General features: G+C 38.3%; 1 protein-coding gene across 1 annotated transcript in view; it reads right to left on the reverse strand.

Moving 5' to 3' along the window:
* Positions 1 to 22089, reverse strand: part of LOC103202917 (limbic system associated membrane protein) — a 993414-nt gene that overhangs the window by 39241 nt on the left and 932084 nt on the right. The window contains exons 4-6 of the mRNA XM_007947848.2: positions 17576 to 17710; positions 6905 to 7025; positions 6284 to 6432 (exon numbers count right to left, since the gene is read on the reverse strand). Of these exons, the coding sequence (XP_007946039.1) occupies positions 6284 to 6432; positions 6905 to 7025; positions 17576 to 17710 (405 nt within the window). The remainder of the gene's footprint in view (positions 1 to 6283; positions 6433 to 6904; positions 7026 to 17575; positions 17711 to 22089) is intronic.

Below are 22089 nucleotides of genomic sequence, written 5' to 3' on the forward strand. Positions count from 1 at the left end.
TATATATATATATATAAATAATTTCAACTCAGATATGCTTTTCTTTTCCTTTCCAATGGGTATTACAGAGATTCAGTGATCTTTGAAGTTGGTAAATTTGATGCCATTGTTGAACCAAAACTAGTGCCACTGTTCGCCTTATTTATTTCCTTTTCTATTCACAGGGCATCGTTATAAGCAGTTTGCAGCTGGTTTTTCAATCTACGTGTGAATAATGTTCAAATAGCAATGTGAACTGTTTTATTTTGTAGCTTCCAGACGCAGATGGTTACCAAGTCTCAACTAGCATCATTAAATGGTGTATATTTAAACACTGGCCCTCCAAGATAATAACTTAAAATTATTATAATGAGGGGGACATCCTCATTATAAGGACTCTCTCCAGTGTTGGGTTGCTTCAGTAATAGTTGAAATTTAGTCAATCATAGGTTTACAAATTAATGAATTTTTTACATTAAAAAGAAAATTAAAAATCCTCTTATACACTGATATGATATGAACAAATGTAGATTTCTTTGTATTTTTTCTTTTATAATCAATAACAACTTCAAAATATTTTATTAATCCTTACATGTCCATAAAGTAAAAGACAATTGGCCCTATAGATGAATACTAGAGCACTAGGCTCAAGTATTAGCTCAGAAACTGAATATGCCAAAGATAGACCAATGGTTTAACTAATGTAGTGGATGCTATATTAACTAATCTAGTGGATGCTAGGCTAATGGGGATTAATGGAAATGGAAGTAGGAGGCATCAGGAGCAGTCATCCTGTAGGAAGGAGTATAACAAGCCAGCACAAACATCTCACTGAGTGAAGAAAGGAGAGAGAAATGAGATGTTTCCTCACCTCGAAACTATGAAAGATATAACCCCTAACATTTTTTCCCCACATCTAGATGACATTGGCTGATAGCCTAGACTCCGGATATAGATTACCTGAGTTAAAATCCCAATTCAGCCTTACTTAGTTGAGATAGTTTTGTAACCATTTTGTATAATACAGGAATATAAGTGCTTCATATTTGTCAGACCCCTGGTGTTGCAGTGATTAAGTACTCAGCTGCAACCAAAAGGTCAGTGATTCAAACTCATCAGCAGCTCTGTGGGAGAAAGGTGTGGTAATCTGCTTCCATAAAGATTACAGCCTTGGAAACCTATGGAGAAATTCCACTCTGTCTTATAGGATTGCTATGAGTCTGAATCAACTTGATGGCAGTGGATTTGGTTTTGGTTTGAAATAGGGTTGTCATGATGATTAAATGATACAATGTATATGAAGGATTTAGCACGGTACACACTGCATAGTACATTGTAAGGGCTGTTTGATAAAAAGCAGAACTAGTATGTATCATCACCCTTATTCTTCCCTCCTATCTGTTGCTTTAAAACAAATTCAGCATAAGCACTGAAACAAGATAGGTTTCCTTTGTGGTCAATCATCAGTGTAGAAACATGAAATCTGTTTCTATGTTACATCTGCTGAGAGTGTATCTTCTCATGGTAGCCCCAGAAATGCAAATCTTGATCTAGGTGATGCACACTCTCCTATCTGACAAACACTAAGAAACTGAGCCATTGCCCATCCACATTGTGCTATTGGATTAGTGTGTTCAGAAAAATTATATGAGACAATGCTTTGCCCAGGGATGAGAAAAAAATATAGAGAATCACTTGTATATATAGGCTGGAGTGGTATGGATCCTTGACAAATGAAATGTTTGAATAAGACAAATGGGAAAGGAAGTTTCCATTGGCTTAGGAAAAAATTACAACAAATACAATGTATTGTTACTCGCTCCTTCAATTTCTTTGACCCCTTTGGAGATCAATGTTTGAATAAAGAGTGGAGAAATATATGTATGTATGAGGCAGAGGACAGGATGTATCAGTGACCGCAAACTGACACTGGGTGAAAATTCAGCACGTGTCACTGTAGTGGATGTGGCTGAAAATGTGCTGACCCACCAATAAAGATGAATAATCATAGGCTCTTCAGGGGTTCTGGCTCCAGCCTGGCAGGAGCTCTACCAGCTGTCTTGTCTTCTCTGATCTGGCTTGGTCAGCAGAGCACCCCACTTCCCACACTGTGCTCTCTGTCAGGGTGAGCCAGTCACAGCTTCTGACCCCAAGCACCCCAACCCCCATCTTCATCTATGGAAAAGTACAGCCACTAACACTTTCACAGTATCTTCCTTCTTCCCACTAAGCCCACTGATTGTATTCTGAATCTAAGAAAAGGAAAATCTATTCACCTTTCTTTCTTGCCTTTTCCCTCTCCTTCCTTCCTTCCTCCTTCCCTCCCTTCTGCTCTTCGTCTTTCCCTCCTTTCCTCTCTTCCTGCCTTCCATTTCTCTCCCTCTCATTCTTCTTTTGCTTGGGTGAAAACATCCTACTAGAGAGCTTCATTCTCAAAGTTCCTACTATACAGGCTGTAACACTGTACCTTCCAAACCGGGTTGGTGCTTGTTCCATTTCTCTTACAAAAGAAGCAGAACTTCCTCCTTAAAATGTTCACAGTTAAGCCTTGGGCCAAAGAAATAGGGCAACAGATTCACTAATTTTATTCAACTTTAATAGCTCCTTTCATTTAAAACCTTAAAGCCTTTTCTATTGTATTCTTCACTAAGTTCTGAACCTACAAACTTCCCTATTAAACAGTAAATCAATTCCAAAGCAAACGCTAATGCAGGTGCTTCATCTGCATACTATAAAGCACTGAACTAGTGCCTGTATGCACTGCTCTGTAGAGGCTGTGTGGGTCCACTAGGAAGTGTTATTGTTGGTTGCCCTCAAGTTGATTTTTGACTCATAGAGATACTATGTGGCAAAGTAGAACTGCCACATGGTTTTCTGGGTAGTAGCATAGTGCCTAAGGCACCTGACTGCTAACCAAGAGGCTGGCCATTCAAACCCACCAGCCACTCCTTGGAAGGCAGGTTGGGCTATCTACCTCCGTAGTGATACTGCCTCGGAAACCCAAGGAGGGGTCGCTATGAGTCAGGTCCGACTCGATGGCACATAACAACAACAACAAAATCTTTACAGAAAGGAGGTCTGGCAGTGTAGTGGTTAAGGCATTTCTCTGCTAGTCAAAATGTCGGTGGTTTGAACCCACCAGCAGCTCTGCAGAAGAAGGATGAAGTGGCCTGCTTCTGTAAAGATTTACAGCCTTGGGAACCCAGTAGGGGTCATGATGAGTCAGAATTGACTCAATGGCAATGAGTTTGTTTGTTTTTGCTTTAATCTTTACAAATGTAGATAACCATGTCTTTCTCCCACAGAGCTGCTTGGTGATTTTGAACCACTATCTTCTATGCTGGTATCCAAGTGTTTGACCACTGCACCACTAGACTCCTTGATTCTCCATTTACAAACAGAAGTTCTGTAAGACTCTTGACATTTGTTAATTTTTCTCAGTTGAGTCTGCTTATAGCCATGGGGCTCAGAAGGCAGGGAGTAAAATACCAGACTGTACTACCATGCTGCTCCAAAAGAGGGTCTCCTACTTTTACATGGACTTTTATGAAGAAAAAAAAAAAATGAGACCCAAAGTGTCTCTGCTCCCTTTGGCTCAGCCTGTGATCTCTCACTCCTTCTCAAATCTCTCCTCTTTCTTCTTCTTTTCCCTTCTTTGTTCTCAGTCTCTGAATTCCATTTTATTTGTTACTTGAAATATATTCTTAACACACTTAATCTAGATGGGACAGGAAGAAAATATACTTTAATGGAAAATTACGGTCGTTCACTTTCTCTAACTGATCCAATTGTCCCGTTTTGTCTTTTTCATTTCCTATAAACCTTCTTTTTAATTGTATGTATTAATTAACCGGGTGTGGTAGTTAAGTTTGTGGGTCAACTTGGCTGGACCTGGTTGAGTGGCTGGGCAGCTGGATGTTGTATTCCCCATGATGAGACTGGCAATCAATTCCATGGTGGGATCTACCACAAGCAGTTGAATAGCTGCCTTAGGGATGTGGTCTGCTTCCTGTATATAGGAGAAACCTTGGGAATGGTCTCTAGTTGATAGTATGCTTGAACCCTGCATGTAGCCCTGTCATTGTTCAACAGCCTGCTATGCTCTCCCGACCTTGGGACTTTCAATGGATTTGAATTAATGGCCTGCTGTGTGGTTTGGTAACATCGGGACTCTTTTTACTTGTCAACCTTGGGCTTATCAGCCTCAGCAGCCAGCAGCTGAGTGAAGAAAAGCCTCTAGTTTCAGTGGGCCGGGAGCAGAAGGCAGAGCTGAAGCCCAAGGCTGAGGGGCTTTCAGCTAACCCCTAGAGCCTGCCACTTTGAACTTGGACTTAAAGTCTCCAAACTATAAGAGAATAAACTCCCATTTCTTCATGCATCCCATTTGCAGTATATTCCTGTCAGAGCGGCACTAGGTAACCAGAACACTGGGTTAACTTAGATTTGTCTGAATCTTGAATGGAATCTGTAATGTCAGGAGTGAAGCAGGCAACTACAGTTCTTAATAAATATCCTTCCAAGTGTCTTGAGGATATAGAAGGAGAAGTTGAAGTAAAGAACACTGCTATTTGATCTTTGGAAACAAGTAAACAGGGACATGAATTTTAAACTTCATATAGACACAGCATTTGTATAGCTCTGGTAGCGTAGTGCCTAAGGCACTTGATTGCTAACCAGAAGGCTGGTGGTTCAAACCTGCCAGCCACTCCTTGGAAGGAAGGTTGGGCAATCTACTTCCGTAGTGATACCACATCAGAAACCCAAGGAGGGGTCGCTATGATTTCAGTCTGACTCAATGGCACATAATAACAACAACAATCTTATCAAACTGTCACAAACTGAAGTCAATGAGAGTTATAAGTGAGAAACTGAAGACCCAATTTAGAGTTGTTTGTGGTGGTTGTTTTTATAAGTGGAGTTGGAACTTGAGAGCAGTTTTTCAATAACTTTACTACTATATTTCAAAAGAACTCTCACTTAAACAATTTTTTCTTGAAGCTTATCTAAACTGAATAAAGCAGGATTCAGACATCTCTCCCAGTCATAGTATTTCTAATTTTTCTAATTGAATCTGTATATATATATATATATATATATAACCTCAAGTGCTTTGCTATTCCGTAATAACAGTAGTAAATAATAGCAGATTCTTTAGATTAAAAACCAAACAAACAAAACATTGGTCTAAATGAATTTTCAGGCCTAGTATGTGTTAACTTTTGTTGGTTTCACTTATTTCTATACATAGGAATATACCACTATTCCAAATTTTTATCATTTTTTTGCTGATCCCGCCCATCATACTTCTATCTCTTAGAAGCATTTATTTCTGCATTCATAGCCATGGGACCATAAAGTCAGGGCAGTCAAATGCCTGACTGTAATATGTTGCAAAGAGCAAGACTTCAAGGTGAGGTCTCCTACTATCCCCAAAACTCTCAGCGACCCCCATTGGATTTCCAAGGCAGTAAATCTTTATGGAAGTAGGTGGCCTCATCTTCCTTCCATGGAGCATTTGGAGGGTTTGAACCGCCAATCTTCTGGTTATCAGTCAAATGCCTTAGGCACTGCACCACCAGAGCTCCTTTCCTACTAACATAAATACCTTAAAATGATAGATCCCTCCCTATTCAGCTTTTAGAATCTTTGCTGGTCTTCAGAAATGTTCCTTTTTCCTGGTATTCCATGTCTATTCAAATAAAAGTATCTGAAAATCCTGTCTCCTGCTGTCATATGGAAATCTTTCTGCAACTATTTTTCCTCCCCAGATTTATATTAGGTTTTAATCAGTCATTCCACACTTCTTCTCAGGTTGTTAAAAATACACTTGCTTTTTTCAGCCTCCCTTTCTTCCAGCACCTTATCTATTCTCACCGAATATTTCTTCCTCAATCACTCTCATTGCTGCCATCTTTTAAATTACCATACACTTCCAGGCTCTTACATCACCTCTGCTTCTTAAAGAGACCATCACCAAAGAGGTGCATGTTCAGTGAGAATTCCTTACAGTTTAGGCAACTGGGGGCGGGGGTGGGGGGAATTAAACAAAACAACCAAAAACAAAACAGCCACCAAAAATAAGTCAGGATAGAGAGAAAATTTACTCCATTTGTAAATCTCTTTTTATGTGAAGGGATTGATAACGCTGTTTTATTTTTTGTTTGATTGTTTGTTTTAATGACTATATTCTTATTGTATATAATTTTACCTTTCATAGACAAGGGAATGATTTTTCAAGTTTTCCGAATGAGATTTCAAGAAACTTGATTCGATGGAATTGGGCCCTGCTTCTTTGCATACTTACTGAAAAGGACTAGGCTGGCATTGGTGACCCCCAGCTTGTTGGCAGCCACGCAGGTATAGTTGCCATAGTGTTCCTCAGTGACATTGGTCACCGTCAGGGAGGACTGGCCCTCTGTGCTTTTAATCTCGAGACCATTGGCACTGTTTATCCTAAGAGTTCAAAAACAGAAGATAAAAAGAAATGCTGTTGACATTTTTAGCTTAGTAATTCTATCCCCATAATTACATTGGAGGAAAATGAGAGAGAGGAAGATGTTAGAGTTTGTTGTTCTCTGCTCAATTCCAGACTTTGTGCAATCCCATATTATCAGAATCAATGTTCATCAACAGAGAAGACTCAGGAATGAAGGAGTTCCATTGGGCTTGAATTTTTGCTACAGGCAAAAAAGACACGGAGATGGAAAACCAATCGCTAAACTATGTACATCACTTTTTGCATTTTACCTGTGGGTTTTTAGGCTTTAGCTAAAGATCTATAGACCCAATGTACTTGATAAAGAAATATGGAAGAACAATAGGGTGATAGTATAGATCTGCATTAGTACAGGTTTTGTTATTAGGAATTGTGGGAACCCTAGGACAACCTGGTAGAGTAATTGTTCATGACAGATTTGAAACATACCTGGTGTCATCCCGGTACCACTCAAAGTCAGGTGCAGGCACTGCAGAGGCCTCACACTTGAGTGAAGCTTGTCGCCCTGTGGTGGCTTCATTGCTCTTGGATTCTGTGATAGTGGGAGGATCTGTAGGAAGGACAGGCAAACAGGTTTACATGGAAGTTAGAGGGTGCACCAGAATTTCCATGCAGGAAGGAATTAGGAGGGACAATGAGATTAGAAAGGGGACAGGAAGGAATGGTCTTCAAGCTCCATATACAGGCATTATATGATCAGTTGAATGCAACAGATCACTAGAAAACTAAATAAAACTAAGGGATGACTTATGAAACTGGATACTTGGTTTGTTTAAATGAGATATTTAGCAGAGTTTTACAGAAATGGAACCAAAGATTTGTTTTCCTTCCTACGATACTAAAAACAAGTTCCCATGGAGAGGTTTCAATTGGTGATGCCTCTTACAATAGAGTATCAATTAATGCAACTGAAGATTATAATATCTGCATAGATTTTTATTATCATAAACTAAACTGCTGTACAAAAGGGCTTAGCGTTTTCATTTTTTTTCTTCTTCATCCTCATCATAATTATTGTAGTCTGAGATGGCTTCAAGTAGTCTGATGAAGGTAATAGAAGGATCAAGTCCTCCTAACCCAAGTTTGGCCTGATAATGTTGCAGGAAAGAAATTCAGAAAAAAACTATATTATGTGATTATTGTATCTTCTTTTATCATATTGTTCACTTATCCTTATGACCTGGTAAATTTTGCTTTTGTACATTTTGGGTCCAGATTGATGTCTATCCTGCATAGAAGACTTCCCGATGGATCAGCATTCCGCTTTGATTCGTGTGTATACATGGTTTTTCTTCCTTCTCTTGGGCTAGGCCAAACTATAAAAGACTTTAAATAAGTTCAGAAACATATCTGACATTCTAATTTGGTCTGGTTCTTTACAACAAGCCTTGAAGTGGGCGGAACACATGTTTACAGGCTGATACAAGTGAAGCAGGATGGCAGATTTAAACTCCTGGTTTTGATGATGCTGTGTTCATGCAGATTATGAACCTTCAAGGAGAAAAAGGCCCTTTACCCAAAGATTATTTGACAGGAAATGACAATGTGGCTCTGAACATGCAGAAAAAAAATAAACCCAAGCGTTCTGTTTAGACTTATAGAGAAAGAAAGGGGAAAATAAATAAATAAATTAGGGAAATCGGTAAACTCTAATATGCAAAAGTCAATTAAAGCCCGTTCTTCAGCACCAGGTACATCTTACTTACAGCTTTCACGTGTTATCAGAAAGTAGCATGTTCCTAAGAAAGCCTTTGTAAGCCGAAATGGTGTAAAGTGAAGATGCAATTATCATTAATTTATATGGGAAAATTTTTTGAGCTTTCTCAGACCCCAAAAAAATAACCTACCAAATCACACCAAATAACACATAAAACTTAAAATAACACTGAAACCTAATGTTCACAGACACACTTCAAAGCTATGGTGGCTTGATGTTGAGATGCTGAGTGTAGTTCCCAGGGAAGGAGAGTGGCGATGCTGCCATCACCGCTCAGGTGTGTTGTGCTGCCTCTTTGGAGGCTAGTTGTAAAATAAACACTGTTCAGTGTTTATTTTACAACTGTTCAGTGTTTATTTTACAACTAGCCTTTTTTTCTTTCTTTCTTTCTTTCTTTTTCTTTCTACCTTTTCGCATAAGACCAAAAATCCTCTTCAGATTTCTTTTGGTTAGCAAAAACAGGTACTAATGTAGGTCTTTTGTAAAATCAAAGTAATGTAAAGCTAATTTTTGAAAAGTGGGAGGTACCTGTATTTATTTATTTCCTTCATATCAGAAACTACTTTCCAAGTTTTCCACCTGTAGAAGACCCTGATCTTTCTAGTTTAAAAGATGTACAAAAGCAGCATGTTAATCTGCAATTTTCTCCCTCAGTTTATTTGCCCATCAGCATGGACATCTGTACATCGCTGTCAGAGTGGAGTCCTTAGAGCACACTTGGATAGCCCATTTGTAAAGAGACATGCCAGAGCAGGATTTTATTGTCATTTTGCTTTAGATTTATCTGCACATTTTCACATTAGATCAAAAAGGCAGTATGATATAGTGGGAAGAATCTTGGATGGAAATCTAGGAGTCCTGGAGTTTAATTTCAGCTTGGCTATGTGGACCTCCCATCACACACTTTATCTTTTTGGGCCTTCACTTTATTACCTATAAAATGAGAGAGCCACACATTAATGATCTATAGAATCCCTTCCAGCTGTAAAAATCCCTGTTCTAGTCAAAACTGCCCATTCTTTACATATGAGCAGTTGGTATCATTATGACCCAAGTACATTTTCTTACCCATACCAAATTAACCCTTAAATTGCTAAATCTCCATATTATAACTCATGCATCTATTCCATGGGCTAGGAGTCAGGAGGAAAAATTCAAATAGGAAAGCTGGGGTCTGATTTAGACTCTGCTCTTAATAAGAAGTGGGGCCTGGGCAGGTAGCTGTACCAATTTGAGCCTTTTCTTTCTTATCTTTTAAAAGAAGGACTTAACTTAAAAAGATCATCAAGATTCCATTTAAAATTCTATCACTCTATGATGAATTATATATAAATCATTTAGAGCACATTAGTTCAAAGAAGAATGTGATTATTTGTGGCAGTAATGTTGTTGTTGGTGATGGATGGTATTTCATAGGGATGGGCCATAGAATAAACATTAAGAGCTTAGTTTCAGAATTTGGTAGACCTGAGCTCAACTCTAGACTGTTCTCAAAAGAGTCTAATACTCTTTTGAGAACAGTGGAAGTTACATAGTTTCCATTTCCTCCTTTACAAAGGCAGGCAGATGCATTTGGAGGCTGCTAAAGTAAAGTAGGTCGTTCTGATGGTGTAGTGCCCAAGGCATTTGACTACTAACCAGAAGTCTGGTGGTTCAAACTCACCAGACACTCCTTGGAAGGAAGGTTGGGCAATCTATTTTCATAGAGATACCTCCTTGGAAAACCAAGGAGGGGTCACTATGAGTGGGAAATGACTCGACGGCAGTGAGAAAGGAAGTAAAGCAGAGAGGGTCTGCATTAGAACTCTGACAAAGGGAATGGAAGGGAGTAGACAGATTTGAGAGACATGGGCCTCAGAATCAACAAAAGTAGCAATGGACTAGATGTGAAGGGTGAGGGAAAGGAGAAAGAGTGGCAAATGTTTCTGGCTCGGGACTCTGGATAATGCCACCCATTGAGACAAAAGGAGAGACAGATAACCAGCAGTAAAAGGGTCATTTATTGTTAGTTTCCCTTCCTCATATCTTCTCACTATGTTGGGTTCTTAGGCTGCTAATATTTCACTATCTGTAGCTTTGGCCTATCTATGTTGGCTAGTGTTATGGGTTGAATTGTGTCCTTCAGAAGATATGTTCAAGCCTAACTCTGGTACCTGTGAATGTATTCTTATTTGGAAATAGGGTCTTTACAGATGTAATTACCAAAAACAAACAAAAAAACTTCACTGCCATTGAGTAGGATCTGACTCATGGCAATACCTCCTTAGGTTTCTGAGTCGATATCATTAAGGATGGAGATTGATCAATCTTCTTTCAGAGGACTGGCTGGTGGGTTTGAACCTCCAGCCTTCTGGTTAGCAGTCAAATGCCTTATGCACTACCCACCAGAGCTCCTTATAGATGTAAATAGTGGTCCATGAACCACTGGTTTCCTTATAAAAAAGAGAAGAACACAGACAGACAGATACAGAGGAAAGATAGCCATATAAAGATAGAGATAGAGATTGAAGTTAAGTTGCCTGGAGCCAAGGAGCATGTGGGGCTACCAGAAACTTGGAAGAGAGAAGAAAAGATCTCCTAGACTCTCTCTGAATTTGGACTTTTAACCTCTAGGACAGTGAAACAATAGAAGGGACCATTCCCTGGAGAAGGATATCATGCTCATTAAAGTGGAAGGCCAGCGGAATAGGGGGAGAGCCTCAACAAGATGGATTGACACAGTGGCTGCAACGATGGGATCAAGTATAGCAAGGATTGTCAGGATGGCACAGGACTGGGCCGTGTTTAGTTTTGTTGTACATAGGGTTGCTACGAGTTGGAGCCAACTCAACGGCACCTAACGACAACAGTGAGACAATACATTTCTATTATTGAAGCTATCCTCTTTGTAGTAACTTGTTATGACAGCCATGGCAAACTAATACAGCTAAAGGAAATCATTTCCTTGCAATCTTATTGGTTTGTTCAGTTTTTCAATTTATAAAATGAGTTTTAACCACTGTTATGTCAGTTTATTAAGCCACAGTGTCATAATTAACAAATTGATAATGATAGCTCCTACTTTGCTAAACTAGCCCTAAACCTGGGCTGGACTTCACACTTCCAACCACCTTCACCACCACTGGCACCTCAACCTAATCATGACATGGTGCGTGCCTTCAAGCCTATCTACCACAGGGTCTCAGGGTCCTCAGTTTTGAGGCACAATTCTTCCTTACTCTGGATATCTCCTTCCATGTGATAGAAGCTTATTTAGGGGAACTTCTGCTCTGAGATCTAGGAGGAGGGAATTATTTTTCTAATTGAAAAATATGGGAAGGAGAAACTGGCCTTGTTTGACTTGTCTCTTCTCCTTCCTCTTGGGAACAAGCTTCTGGCAGGGAGCAGAAGTTCTCCTATGCCACTCATGCTGAAAATCTTACTTTAGCTCTCTCCTTCCATTCCTCTTGTGGACAGGCTTGCCCCAGGCCAGGACTGCCATGATTAGCAAGTAAGCCTGCCACACACTAAGCTACCACCTCTAACTAACTTGATCTAAAAAAAAGGGGGACATTTTGGCCTCCCATGCCTTTTCTATTTAATTCTTTATTTTTTCACAACCTGCAGCTATTCATTAGCTTCTTAGAGACCCCAGTATAGAAAAGCTGGCAGTATACTAGGGCTGCATACTTTAAGTGCATTAGTCTCAGGACAGGGTGGCACTGGTCAGTTACAAAGGCCAAACATTTGCTTTTCTCTTTGAAAACTTAGGAAGTTTCTAGTACCAGGGTAAATTCACAGATAATGATAAATGCATGAAAAGCAAGTTGTTTCTAATGTTTCTCAAATGACACAGTGGTGCAGCTCTTTTCTTTCATGGCTTATTGGAATGAACATTTCAAAATTAATTTGTGATGAATTTGGTAGAGGTGAGGCTAAGAAAACTTAATTACAAATCATACTGCAGTATGCCTAGTGTAGTTAAAATAACGGATGTCCTTGCTCAAAATATGATTATAATAAAAATGTGGCTTCATAAAAATGTGGCGTGGAGATCCATTGTTATTCTTTACATGGCTATGGGGAAGTTGACAGTTGTCAGAGGACTCTCCCAATCTTCATTATTTCAAAATTCTGGGTTCTGAAAATATGAATAAGGTCTTTCTTCTTATATCACCAATTATAAGACTCTTCCAATTAGAATGAATAGGAAAACAATGACAATGGCCAAGGAAACAGAATATTATCATTCATTTAATCTTCCATATATTGGGAATAAGATTATAAAAGGAAAAAAAAATTATTTGAAGGATTCAATATGCAGATATTTATCATGTGTAAAAACTGTACTAGGATTTAAATATAATTTTCATACTAATAATAGTCTTAGGAGGTCCATATTATTAACCCCATTTTATGAATTAGAAGATAGGCTCACAGATATTTTATAACTTGTCCAAAGTGACATAGTCAGTATTTGGTGGGGTCTGGATTTGAAACCAGGTCTATCATGTTTTGAAGATGATGCTCTGAATCTCTCTGTTCTCATAATTACATTTTAATGAATTATTTTACAGAAAAATAAATTCCTAATAAAAAAAAAATTCCCAAATTCTGATCGCTTGAAAGGTAAATGTTACATATTTCTACTATTTATAGGGTATCAAAAATAGCACAGCTTGCAGTGACATAGGTGACCTAGTTGATTTAAACCTGAATTCAGGAGAAGTGGGCTCAATTTCAGCTTCTGTCCCTTAGGATATCAGCAGAGACATTTTGACCTGTTGGAGTTCCTCATCTATGATTGCAGATGATGACTCCTGCCTTCCCATCTCACATGTTTCATATAAAGGGCAAATGAAATCATGTATATGAAAGCACGTTTGCCATCTGACATCATTAAAATTATTATTTTAGTACCATTTTCACATGGTGTCATATAAGAAGGGTGGGCTTTGGAATTAGACCTGGACTAAAGTCCCAACTCTACCAATCACAAATTCTTTGATTCTGTGCCAGAAAATGCTTTCATTTATTTTGTTTTGCTTTTATTGATTGATTGATTGATTGATTTTCTCTACACATGGGAATGATATCAGTTGTTTCACAGTGTTAGTGTGCTGTGATTTACTAAAGGGGTGGAGGTAGAAGGTGTAGACAATAAAAAAGACATTATCTGTAGATAATTTTAAAAAATAATAATAATGACAAATATTCTTTTGTTTTATTTTTAATAACCCTGTAGTGAAAATTCTAAATAATGTCAGTGATAAAATAAATAGTCCCCTTCTTAGGTAGGCCACACCCACCATATCTTTTCATTTGATTTGCCACTGTCGGTGTGAAGATTACAGTGAATATATATGAAATCTCCAACAGCATAATTCCTGATACTCTGAAGATACTAAAATTGATGGTTCTCATACATATTACAAAATTATGATAACAAATGATAGTACTCTAGATTCTTATTGAATATTTCCTCTGAAAATCTCATAAGAGATTCAGAAGTATTAGGATGTGTTTTTACTGATATCTTCCTAAATGCAAAACTAAACTAATGGTCAGTACAAAGACTAGGTAGATCTAGCTATGAATAGCTAAAAAGGTGTTTGGTCTGGTTCTATACTAAACAATCATTTTCCTAAAAATTTCATTCTTTAATCAAATCACCAAAAGTCCAATTGAAATACATCCAAATTACTTGGAGGCAATAGATTTCTCCAGGCCCACTGAGTAGTTCATGGTAACCTCTGCTTAAGTAAATAGCTCTAAATAAGGGGCTATAAATGAAAGATGAACTTTAGAAATGTCAGTGACCCATATCCCCCTGCATCTGTGTTGTGTTGGTTAGTTAGTTATGGACACCAAGGTGGAGGCACAGGTGAGTCCAAGGGAGAAAAAGAGTTTGAGTGGCAACATGAACCTAGTTGGATAGGTAGTTGTAGGAAAGCAAAAGGTGGAACAATAGCTGGTCAATGGGGGAGGAGGGAAGCTTGAGGGTTGGGGTAAGCTTTTAAGAAGAATTTCTTCATGAATAGAAAAAGAGGCCAGTATAAGAAGAGTCCAAATAAAATTAATAGTCTCTATTTATTGAACTTTACTATGTGCTGGTTATTACCCTAGGAATATTAGACCCTAGAGTGAGACAAGTCCATAAGAAGATCTTTTTAATGCACTGCCAGAACACCATGACAGAGTTGGACAGCCAGAATGTCAACTGAAATTGAGGGATTACACTTGGAACCCTTAATGAAAGGACAGGCTGTCCCTAGGGCTAGCATCTGGAAGAAATTAGCTACCCTGTGGGTAAGATACTGGCAACCAGAAGTACTGTCTAGTGTGTAAGATATTACTAAGCGTATCTAATTTAAGATATTTCAAATCAATAATTTACCCTGTGGTCAACCTCAGGACCTCCTACCACTTAGAAAAGTATATTTTGTATGTAAAGTAACGGTGTGCAATGCTGTAATCATACTGTGGAGAAGCAGAAAGTAGAAAGGAGAGACTTGGGCTTCTGAGCTAAATAAGAGAAATGTTTATGTCTTGATGTTTACTGCTTTAGCCTCAATGTCCTGCAATAAATACGGTGGCAGATTGACTGAGTAAATGAAGTGATGGTGGGGGCAAGTTACCAGCACTGGGGATTTCTGAGTGGTACTCAGGCTCTGTTTCATTACAATAATCCATGCTGCCATTAGTGACTTTAGCTAGCCTGGTACTATATTTTAAAGCAGAAGAGGAATCAGTTTAAAACATGAGACATTTTCTGAAAGGACAGGCTTAGATGAAGTGACAAAGATGATCCTGGCTAGATCTTAGTTTGCAAGAGGTTTGTTAGCCAGATGTTATTCTTTAATTCAAACTTGATGATTTCATCTATTTGATGCAACCGTATTGGATCGGGAAGAATTGTTTGAATAGGACAACAGGCACAATGTGCAATGGCTTTTTCTAACCTTCCAAGTAGTTGTTTTAATATGATATGAACACAGCTGATGAAGTGTTGGTAGAAGGTGATTCCAAAGGAATTTGATATTAAGTACACTTCCTGGTTGGTAGTCAATAGCATTTGTAAAGTTGAAGAGATGTTAAGAGGGCAGAGTTTCCCTGTGAGTTGTTTGTCTATTCACTCAATAAATATTTTCTGAGCAGTTGTTATAAAGACAGTCATGTGCTAGGCACTGCTAGTTAGGACATACTGGGCATCCACCTAAGCTCATTAAAGATTTCCATGTAATCTGTAATGAGGTATCTTTTTTGAATCCTAAGTTTCTGTCATATTTTGTGGTATACTCATCGTTAACAAAAGCTCACATTTTCGTAAAAGCCTTTTCTTGAAAGTTATCAGTGTTTTCTGCTGTTCTAAGTTACACTTTGGGGACAGTCAAGAAGAAGCAATGTCAAACTAATTGGGCTTATAATAATAGGGCCTAGGCAGCTAGCTTTGATCTTGGGAGCCATCTGTAATCCAGACCACTTTGATGTTTCACACAATGGAAGCATAAATATTTTCTATGTATTCCACGATAGGACTTTTAGAAATCTAATTAAGATGAAGGTCAATTAAGAGAAAATGAAATCTTGACTGTAAAAGTCAGGGAAGAAGTGGAAGATGATTGCATGGCTGTGTGTACATAAAAGAAACTAACTAACCTAATTATAAACTTACATAAACACCCAGAAAAATTGCCTTTCATGTGAAAAAAAGGTCCTAAAGCATTTTATAGCATTCAGATCATTAATATGTCTTTGAAACACACCCAGTACTGGAAAAAGAATAGTAATACTGGCATTTCAAAACTCTATTACTAAAAAAAAAAAAAAAAAAAAAAATGTGGACAGCTGGAGATAAAAGCACTTCAGAGTTCTTCAATTGCAGCCCCCGCCTCTTGGATATGAGTGCCATAAATGTCTACGGCAGAGCTGTATCTATTTGAGTCTTCTAGGTTTGGTAGGAAGGAGATTTTGCTGCTTCTTTCAGAAGACTGCACAGGTAGAGCTAGGCTAGGGGAAGCAGTGCAGGGCAGCACAGGCTGGGGTGCCCTAGGCAAGTCTTCTCTGCTCCCTAAATTTCAGTTTCCACATTGCTCACATAGGACCAATAATGTTTTTCTCATGCTCTTACTGTGAGGGTGAAATAACAAATATAAATCTTCCTCCTGGAAGCATTGGCTTTAGAATCCAATGGACCTGAGTCTGAATCTCTTTTCCAACACTTGCTTTCTGTGTCACTTTAGAAAGGCAATTTTATCTTGTTGAGCTTCAGTTTCTTAAACTCTAAAATGAAGTCAATTATACATACCTGTCAGGGTTATTGAAAAGATTAGAGAGAATTTATATAGAATCACAGCACACAATGCTTAAAATAATAGAAAGTAACTCATTAAGGCCTAAAGCATACTTTCAAATATGAGTTAAGATGTCTGTGCATATGTGTTTATATGCCTATGTGTGTGCATGTACATTATGTACATGTATGTATGCATGTGTGAGTACATGTGTGTATGTGAGTATGTCTTTATCGTTTGTAGGGTATGTATGTATTTGTATGTCTGTGATGTGTTGCAAGCATAAAAGGGAAGAACTAACTGTCAGGACATTCCTTTGTCCATCGTACTAGCCACAATTGTGTGATATAGGAAATGGAATTTGAATGATGTAGAAAGTCACTCCCAGATGAATAGAGTAAATGAATTCTCTTTATTCCTATTGCTGGATGACACACATCACATGGATCCTCCCTCCCCCACTTTTGAACTACATCTAAGGAGCCTTTCATCTGAGAAGTTCAAAGTATGCCCACTTACCTATGCATCTTAGGGAAATCTTACTTTCTAATGCCCATACTTTGGGACAAATAGATAACCAAAAGGAACTTATCAGGTATCCCTGCTGGCCAACATGGACACATGATATCTGACAACAGTGGCTTGAATATATTCCCAAGGTCAATTAGTTAAGTAGGGTAAGATAAAACATGATCTTGGGTTATTCCTTTCTGACAAACAATGCATTAAGATGGGGATTTTAATTACAGCAGATATGAATTGTTCCTTTTTCCAAAGTAGTATGACTTTGTTCTCCAAGAAGACCAGAACAGTGATAGCTAGAAATGCTAGTGCTGCCTGATCATGTTTTCTTAATTCCGTAGTCTGAATGAAAGAGAGAGTGTATTGATAAATGCATTATAGGTTATATTTAGAGTTGGCAGAGTTGATTTATCAAATTCAAAGGCCAGACCCTGCCCTTGGATATGGCCAATGTATAAATGTGCATCTCTGACCAGAAGAGTGTCTGCTTGAAATGCAGTGTTATTTTGCTAATGGGATTTTTAGGATTCACTGGGGGTGGAGGTAGGCCCTAGACACATAGCACCTGCTGGCTCCTGCCATACTTACAATTCACAGTGACCTTGACTTGTTTGACATCCGCTGAGGAGACCTCATTGGCAGCTTTGCACTCATATTTGCCTGACTGCTCCCTGGTGATGCCAAGGATCTCCAGATATTCTTCTTCTCCTTCAAATTCTCTTCCTGAAAAATAAAGATTGACATGATTGTTTTCTAAAGTTTAAAATATGCAGTGGATCCCTTAGTTTTTTTCAAAATTTTTTAAGCCACAAATCCAAGTAGCTTTCCTATAGTTTGACAATGTGATTTGTCTGAGGTCAGGTTCCACAAAAGTAGATCACAGACAAAATTTGTGTGAAAATGATTAAGTAGGAAATACCCCAAAAAAAAAATAAAAAATAAGTAAAAATTAAATGGGTAAGAGAGTGGGGAAATGGGACCTAGAAGAAAAAAAGCCAAACAAATGTATAATGGCAAGAAGTATCACAGAGGACAACTTTGGCTCAACTTTCAGTGAGTTCCCTAGACAGAGCAGGCATCACTTCAAAGTTGTCGTGATTAAGAGTCAAGAAGCCAAACTATTTATATGTTCACAGTCATTGATTAAGGACTCAGAGTAAGGTGGCACATAGGGGGAGGCATATTCAAGTTTTAGGGGCTCTGAGGGGATATTGGTGAAGTACTAACATAATCAATTACATAGTATTATAAAGCATTCTTTCAACTAAAATGAACTAGTAGTTTCCTTTTGAGATACTGTCATTCTTCTCCTGTAGGTTATGTGGGTTTCTCTTCACAAGGGACATGCTCCAAATTCTTTCTTGAATGAGTGGTTTCTCTTGCTCAATATCAAACTATATCATCATTGAGACTTTCAGGCTATGGACCAGATCTGTGAAAATGTGGTCCTGGAGGTAAATTTTGTAATGGACTGTATCATCTAAGTTTTGTGATGGACTGTGTCATCTAGGGATTGGGATAGGAAGCTAAATATCACTATTTTAGCTAATTGAGATTATTACTATTATTATTATTAGGAAAGATTTTAAGAGTTTGAGATGTCCATTTTAGTAAAGAAATCTCTAGATAGGCAAACTTTAAAAATTTCCCTTCATATGGAAATATCATTGATTATATGACTTTCTTTCTGAACAAGAGAAAGAAAGAAAAGTAAGAAGAAAACAAAGTAGGCTAAAAACAAGAGAGGAAAGAGATGATGAAGAGGATGGAGAAAGAAAAAAAAATGGACTAAAAAGGCCTACGGACTTTAACTCCAGCTAAATTGACCACCTCCTTTCAAATCTCCACTGCTGTTTGGGTAAGGACACAGCAGCTAGAGCTGGTGTTAAAGAACAGAGTTCTGCCACCATTATGGAATCTTGCTCCTGGTCATCCCATATTAAATGTTACCAATTAATAGCTCTGCTCAAATGCCACAAGCTGTTTTCCTTTTCTGAAAATTCCCTGATGGTCAGATCAACATAACAGCCAGCCAGCATGGTGACAAATTTACTGTCTAAATATTCAGCTAAGCCTGTTAACTAGGTTCCCAGTAGAACATAGGGCCTCTTTGATAATATTCTAAAACCCAACTGTCAGGAATACTTCAAACTTCAAGTCTACTGCCAACTCTTAATAACACTAGTGTTGAGGACATTTTGCAATCCCCAAAACAACAATAACAAAGTGACTCTAGATTATTTGTTTCTGAAGTCTTACATATTATGTAGCACATATTTCCACTAAAATGTTTTAGTCTATAAGTATATAATTGGATATATTCTATAAGAATAACTTATGTTCCTGTCTGTGTTTCTTTCTTGACTCTTCCCCACATTCAAGAAAGGAATCAGCTCTCTTTTCACATGCAATATGATGTGTGGTAGGGAGGAAAACAGAAATCTTAGAGAGGATGCTCACTAATCGATACTAAGAATCTTCTCGCTAAAAATAAATCCTCCAAAGACCAATGACAACTTTGGAAACTGCGGGCCAAAATCTGTGTAAGCTCATTGTTGTGTTCTTGTTATGTACCGTCGAGTCGGACCCAACTCATAGCGACCCCTCCTTAGGTTTCTGAGGCAGTATCACTACGGAAGTAGATTGCCCAACCTTCCTTCCGAGGAGTGGCTGGTGGGTTTGAACTGCCAGCCTTCTGGTTAGCAGTCAAGTGCCTTAGGCACTATGCTACCAGAGCTCCATGTAAGCTCATTAAAAGCCTGGAATGCAGAGGTAATAGTTGGTAAAACCACATTATCGATTATGAGAATAATGGTGAATTGTAAAGACAAAAGAGTTAAAGATTTAAGACTCTTACCCTGCCCTCCCTCATCCTAACCCTCCATCACCTCTTAATCTCATTCCTGGGTGTACTGGGTGGTAAGTAAAATAAAGTGAGGATAAATATAGCCTAGATAAGACTGACAATACGAAATTCTTAAAAGAAGCAAACAAACCTGTTGCCATCAGGTTGATAGAATGGCTGTGAGTTCTATGAAATGAATTCTTTTCAGTTCCCATAAAATACATAGAAATGGTGGATAATGAATCTCTACTTTGGCCATTGGGCCAAAACGTAACAGGAAAACAGCATGATTTGTTTCCACTGCTATTGTTTCTCGCTTTTATACCAAGATGTATGTGCTAGATGTAAGAGCTAAGAGAAATAAGCCAGAAGAGAAAAAATTATTAGAACAGCACCAACTGAGGCCCTTTGAACTTGGGAATATGGCATCTATGAGAGTAGAAATTAAGATGACCTAAGGTTTATTTTCAATATGGATTACATTCAACACAAAGAAAACAAAAATCCTCAGAACTGGACTAAAAAACAACACAATAAACAGAGAAAAGATTGAAATGGTCAAGGATTTTATTTTATTTGGTTCCATAATCAACATTCACGGAAGAAGGAGTCAAGAAATCAAACAATATATTTACCTTGGGCAAATCTGCTGCAAAAGATCATTTTAAAGTGTTAAAAAGCAAAGTTGGCACTTTGACGACTAAGGTGTGCTTGACCCAAGTCATGGTATTTTATTTTTTTAATTTTTATTGTGATTTGGGTGCAAATTTACAGAACAAATTTATTTTTTATTCAGCGTTCATACACATTTTGTCTCTTGAAGTTGACTGCAATTCCCCACAATGTAACAGCTCTCTTCCCACTTTGTCCCCTGTGTCCTTCTTCCCTGTGTCCTTCCCTCCCAATGATATAGTATTTTCAATCACTTCATATGCATGCAAAAGCTGGACAGTGAATAACGGAGACAAAGAAGAATTGATTCATTTGAATTATGATGTTGGTGAAGAATATTGAATGTCCATGGGCTGTCAGAAGAAGCAGCCAGAATGTTTCTTGGATGTGCGGATTATGAGACTTCATCTCATATACTTTGGACATGTTATCAAAAGTAGTCCATAGAGAAGGACATTATGCTTGGTAAAGTAGAGATCAGTAAAAAAGAGGAAAACCTTCAATGAGATGGACTGACACAGCAGCCATACCAATGGGTTCAAACATAGCCTTCGTTGTGAGGATAGTACAGTGTTTTGTTCTGTTGTACATAAGGTTACTATAAGTCAGAACGGATTCAATGGCATCTAACAACAATAACAGAGAAAATAAGGTAATATTTTCCTGGGATTGCTCTGGATTCTTACAGGCCAATGTAGCTATTAATAATCTTATGTTTTCCTGATGAGCATATAATAAAACAGATCCTCTTGGGTTGAATTTTCAGTCTCATGTATTTGGGAAGAATTTCCTCTAATACTACTTGAAGATGATATGGGCATTTTTCCATCAGTAGCAGACACTAAAGCAAACAGACTACTTTCACTGCTCCTGTGATAACACTTCACTCTGAGGACTGTTTCTGTCATGGTACACAACTTATGTAGCTGTTTCGCTATAGTGGTGAAGTCCCAGGTTGCAATTTAAGTAAGAGAAACTGTATAGTCTTCCCTCAACCAACCAGTCCTACAAGAATTAAACAACACCTTCTGGCTCTTCCTGTTGTCATTTTCTTTACTCCTTGTATCTGCCAGTTGAAACTCTTGCATTCTTTTGTAGTTTTTGCTAGTCCATGCTACTCCCACCCACTGGAAACTTTCCCACAATATCTCTACTACTTCACTTGAGAATTTCTCATTAATCCACATTTATTTGAGAAGAAATGGGAGTTTCCTTTTTCTACAGAACTAAAGCACCAGATTAAGAAGCTAGAGGTATGGTGGTATTCAACTGTTAACCAAAAGCTGATGATTTGAACCCACCATTTGCTCTGCAGAAGAAAGATGAGGCAGTCTGCTTCTGGGAAGATTTGCAGACTTAGGAACCCTGTATGGCAGTTCTTCTCTGCCCTCTAAATCAAAATCAAACCAAACTCACTGCCATCGAGTCAGGTCCGACTCATAGCAACCCCTCCTTGGGTTTCCAAAGTGGTATCACTACAGAAGTAGACTCCCAACCTTCCTTCTGAGGAGTGGCTGGTGGGTTTGAACCACCAGCCTTCTTGTTAGCAGTCAAATGCCTTATGCACTATGCTGCCAGAGCTCCT

The sequence above is a fragment of the Orycteropus afer genome, unplaced genomic scaffold, assembly GCF_000298275.1.
Source record: "Orycteropus afer afer isolate SDZICR_OR568_19922 unplaced genomic scaffold, OryAfe1.0 scaffold00195, whole genome shotgun sequence".
NCBI lineage: Eukaryota > Metazoa > Chordata > Mammalia > Tubulidentata > Orycteropodidae > Orycteropus > Orycteropus afer.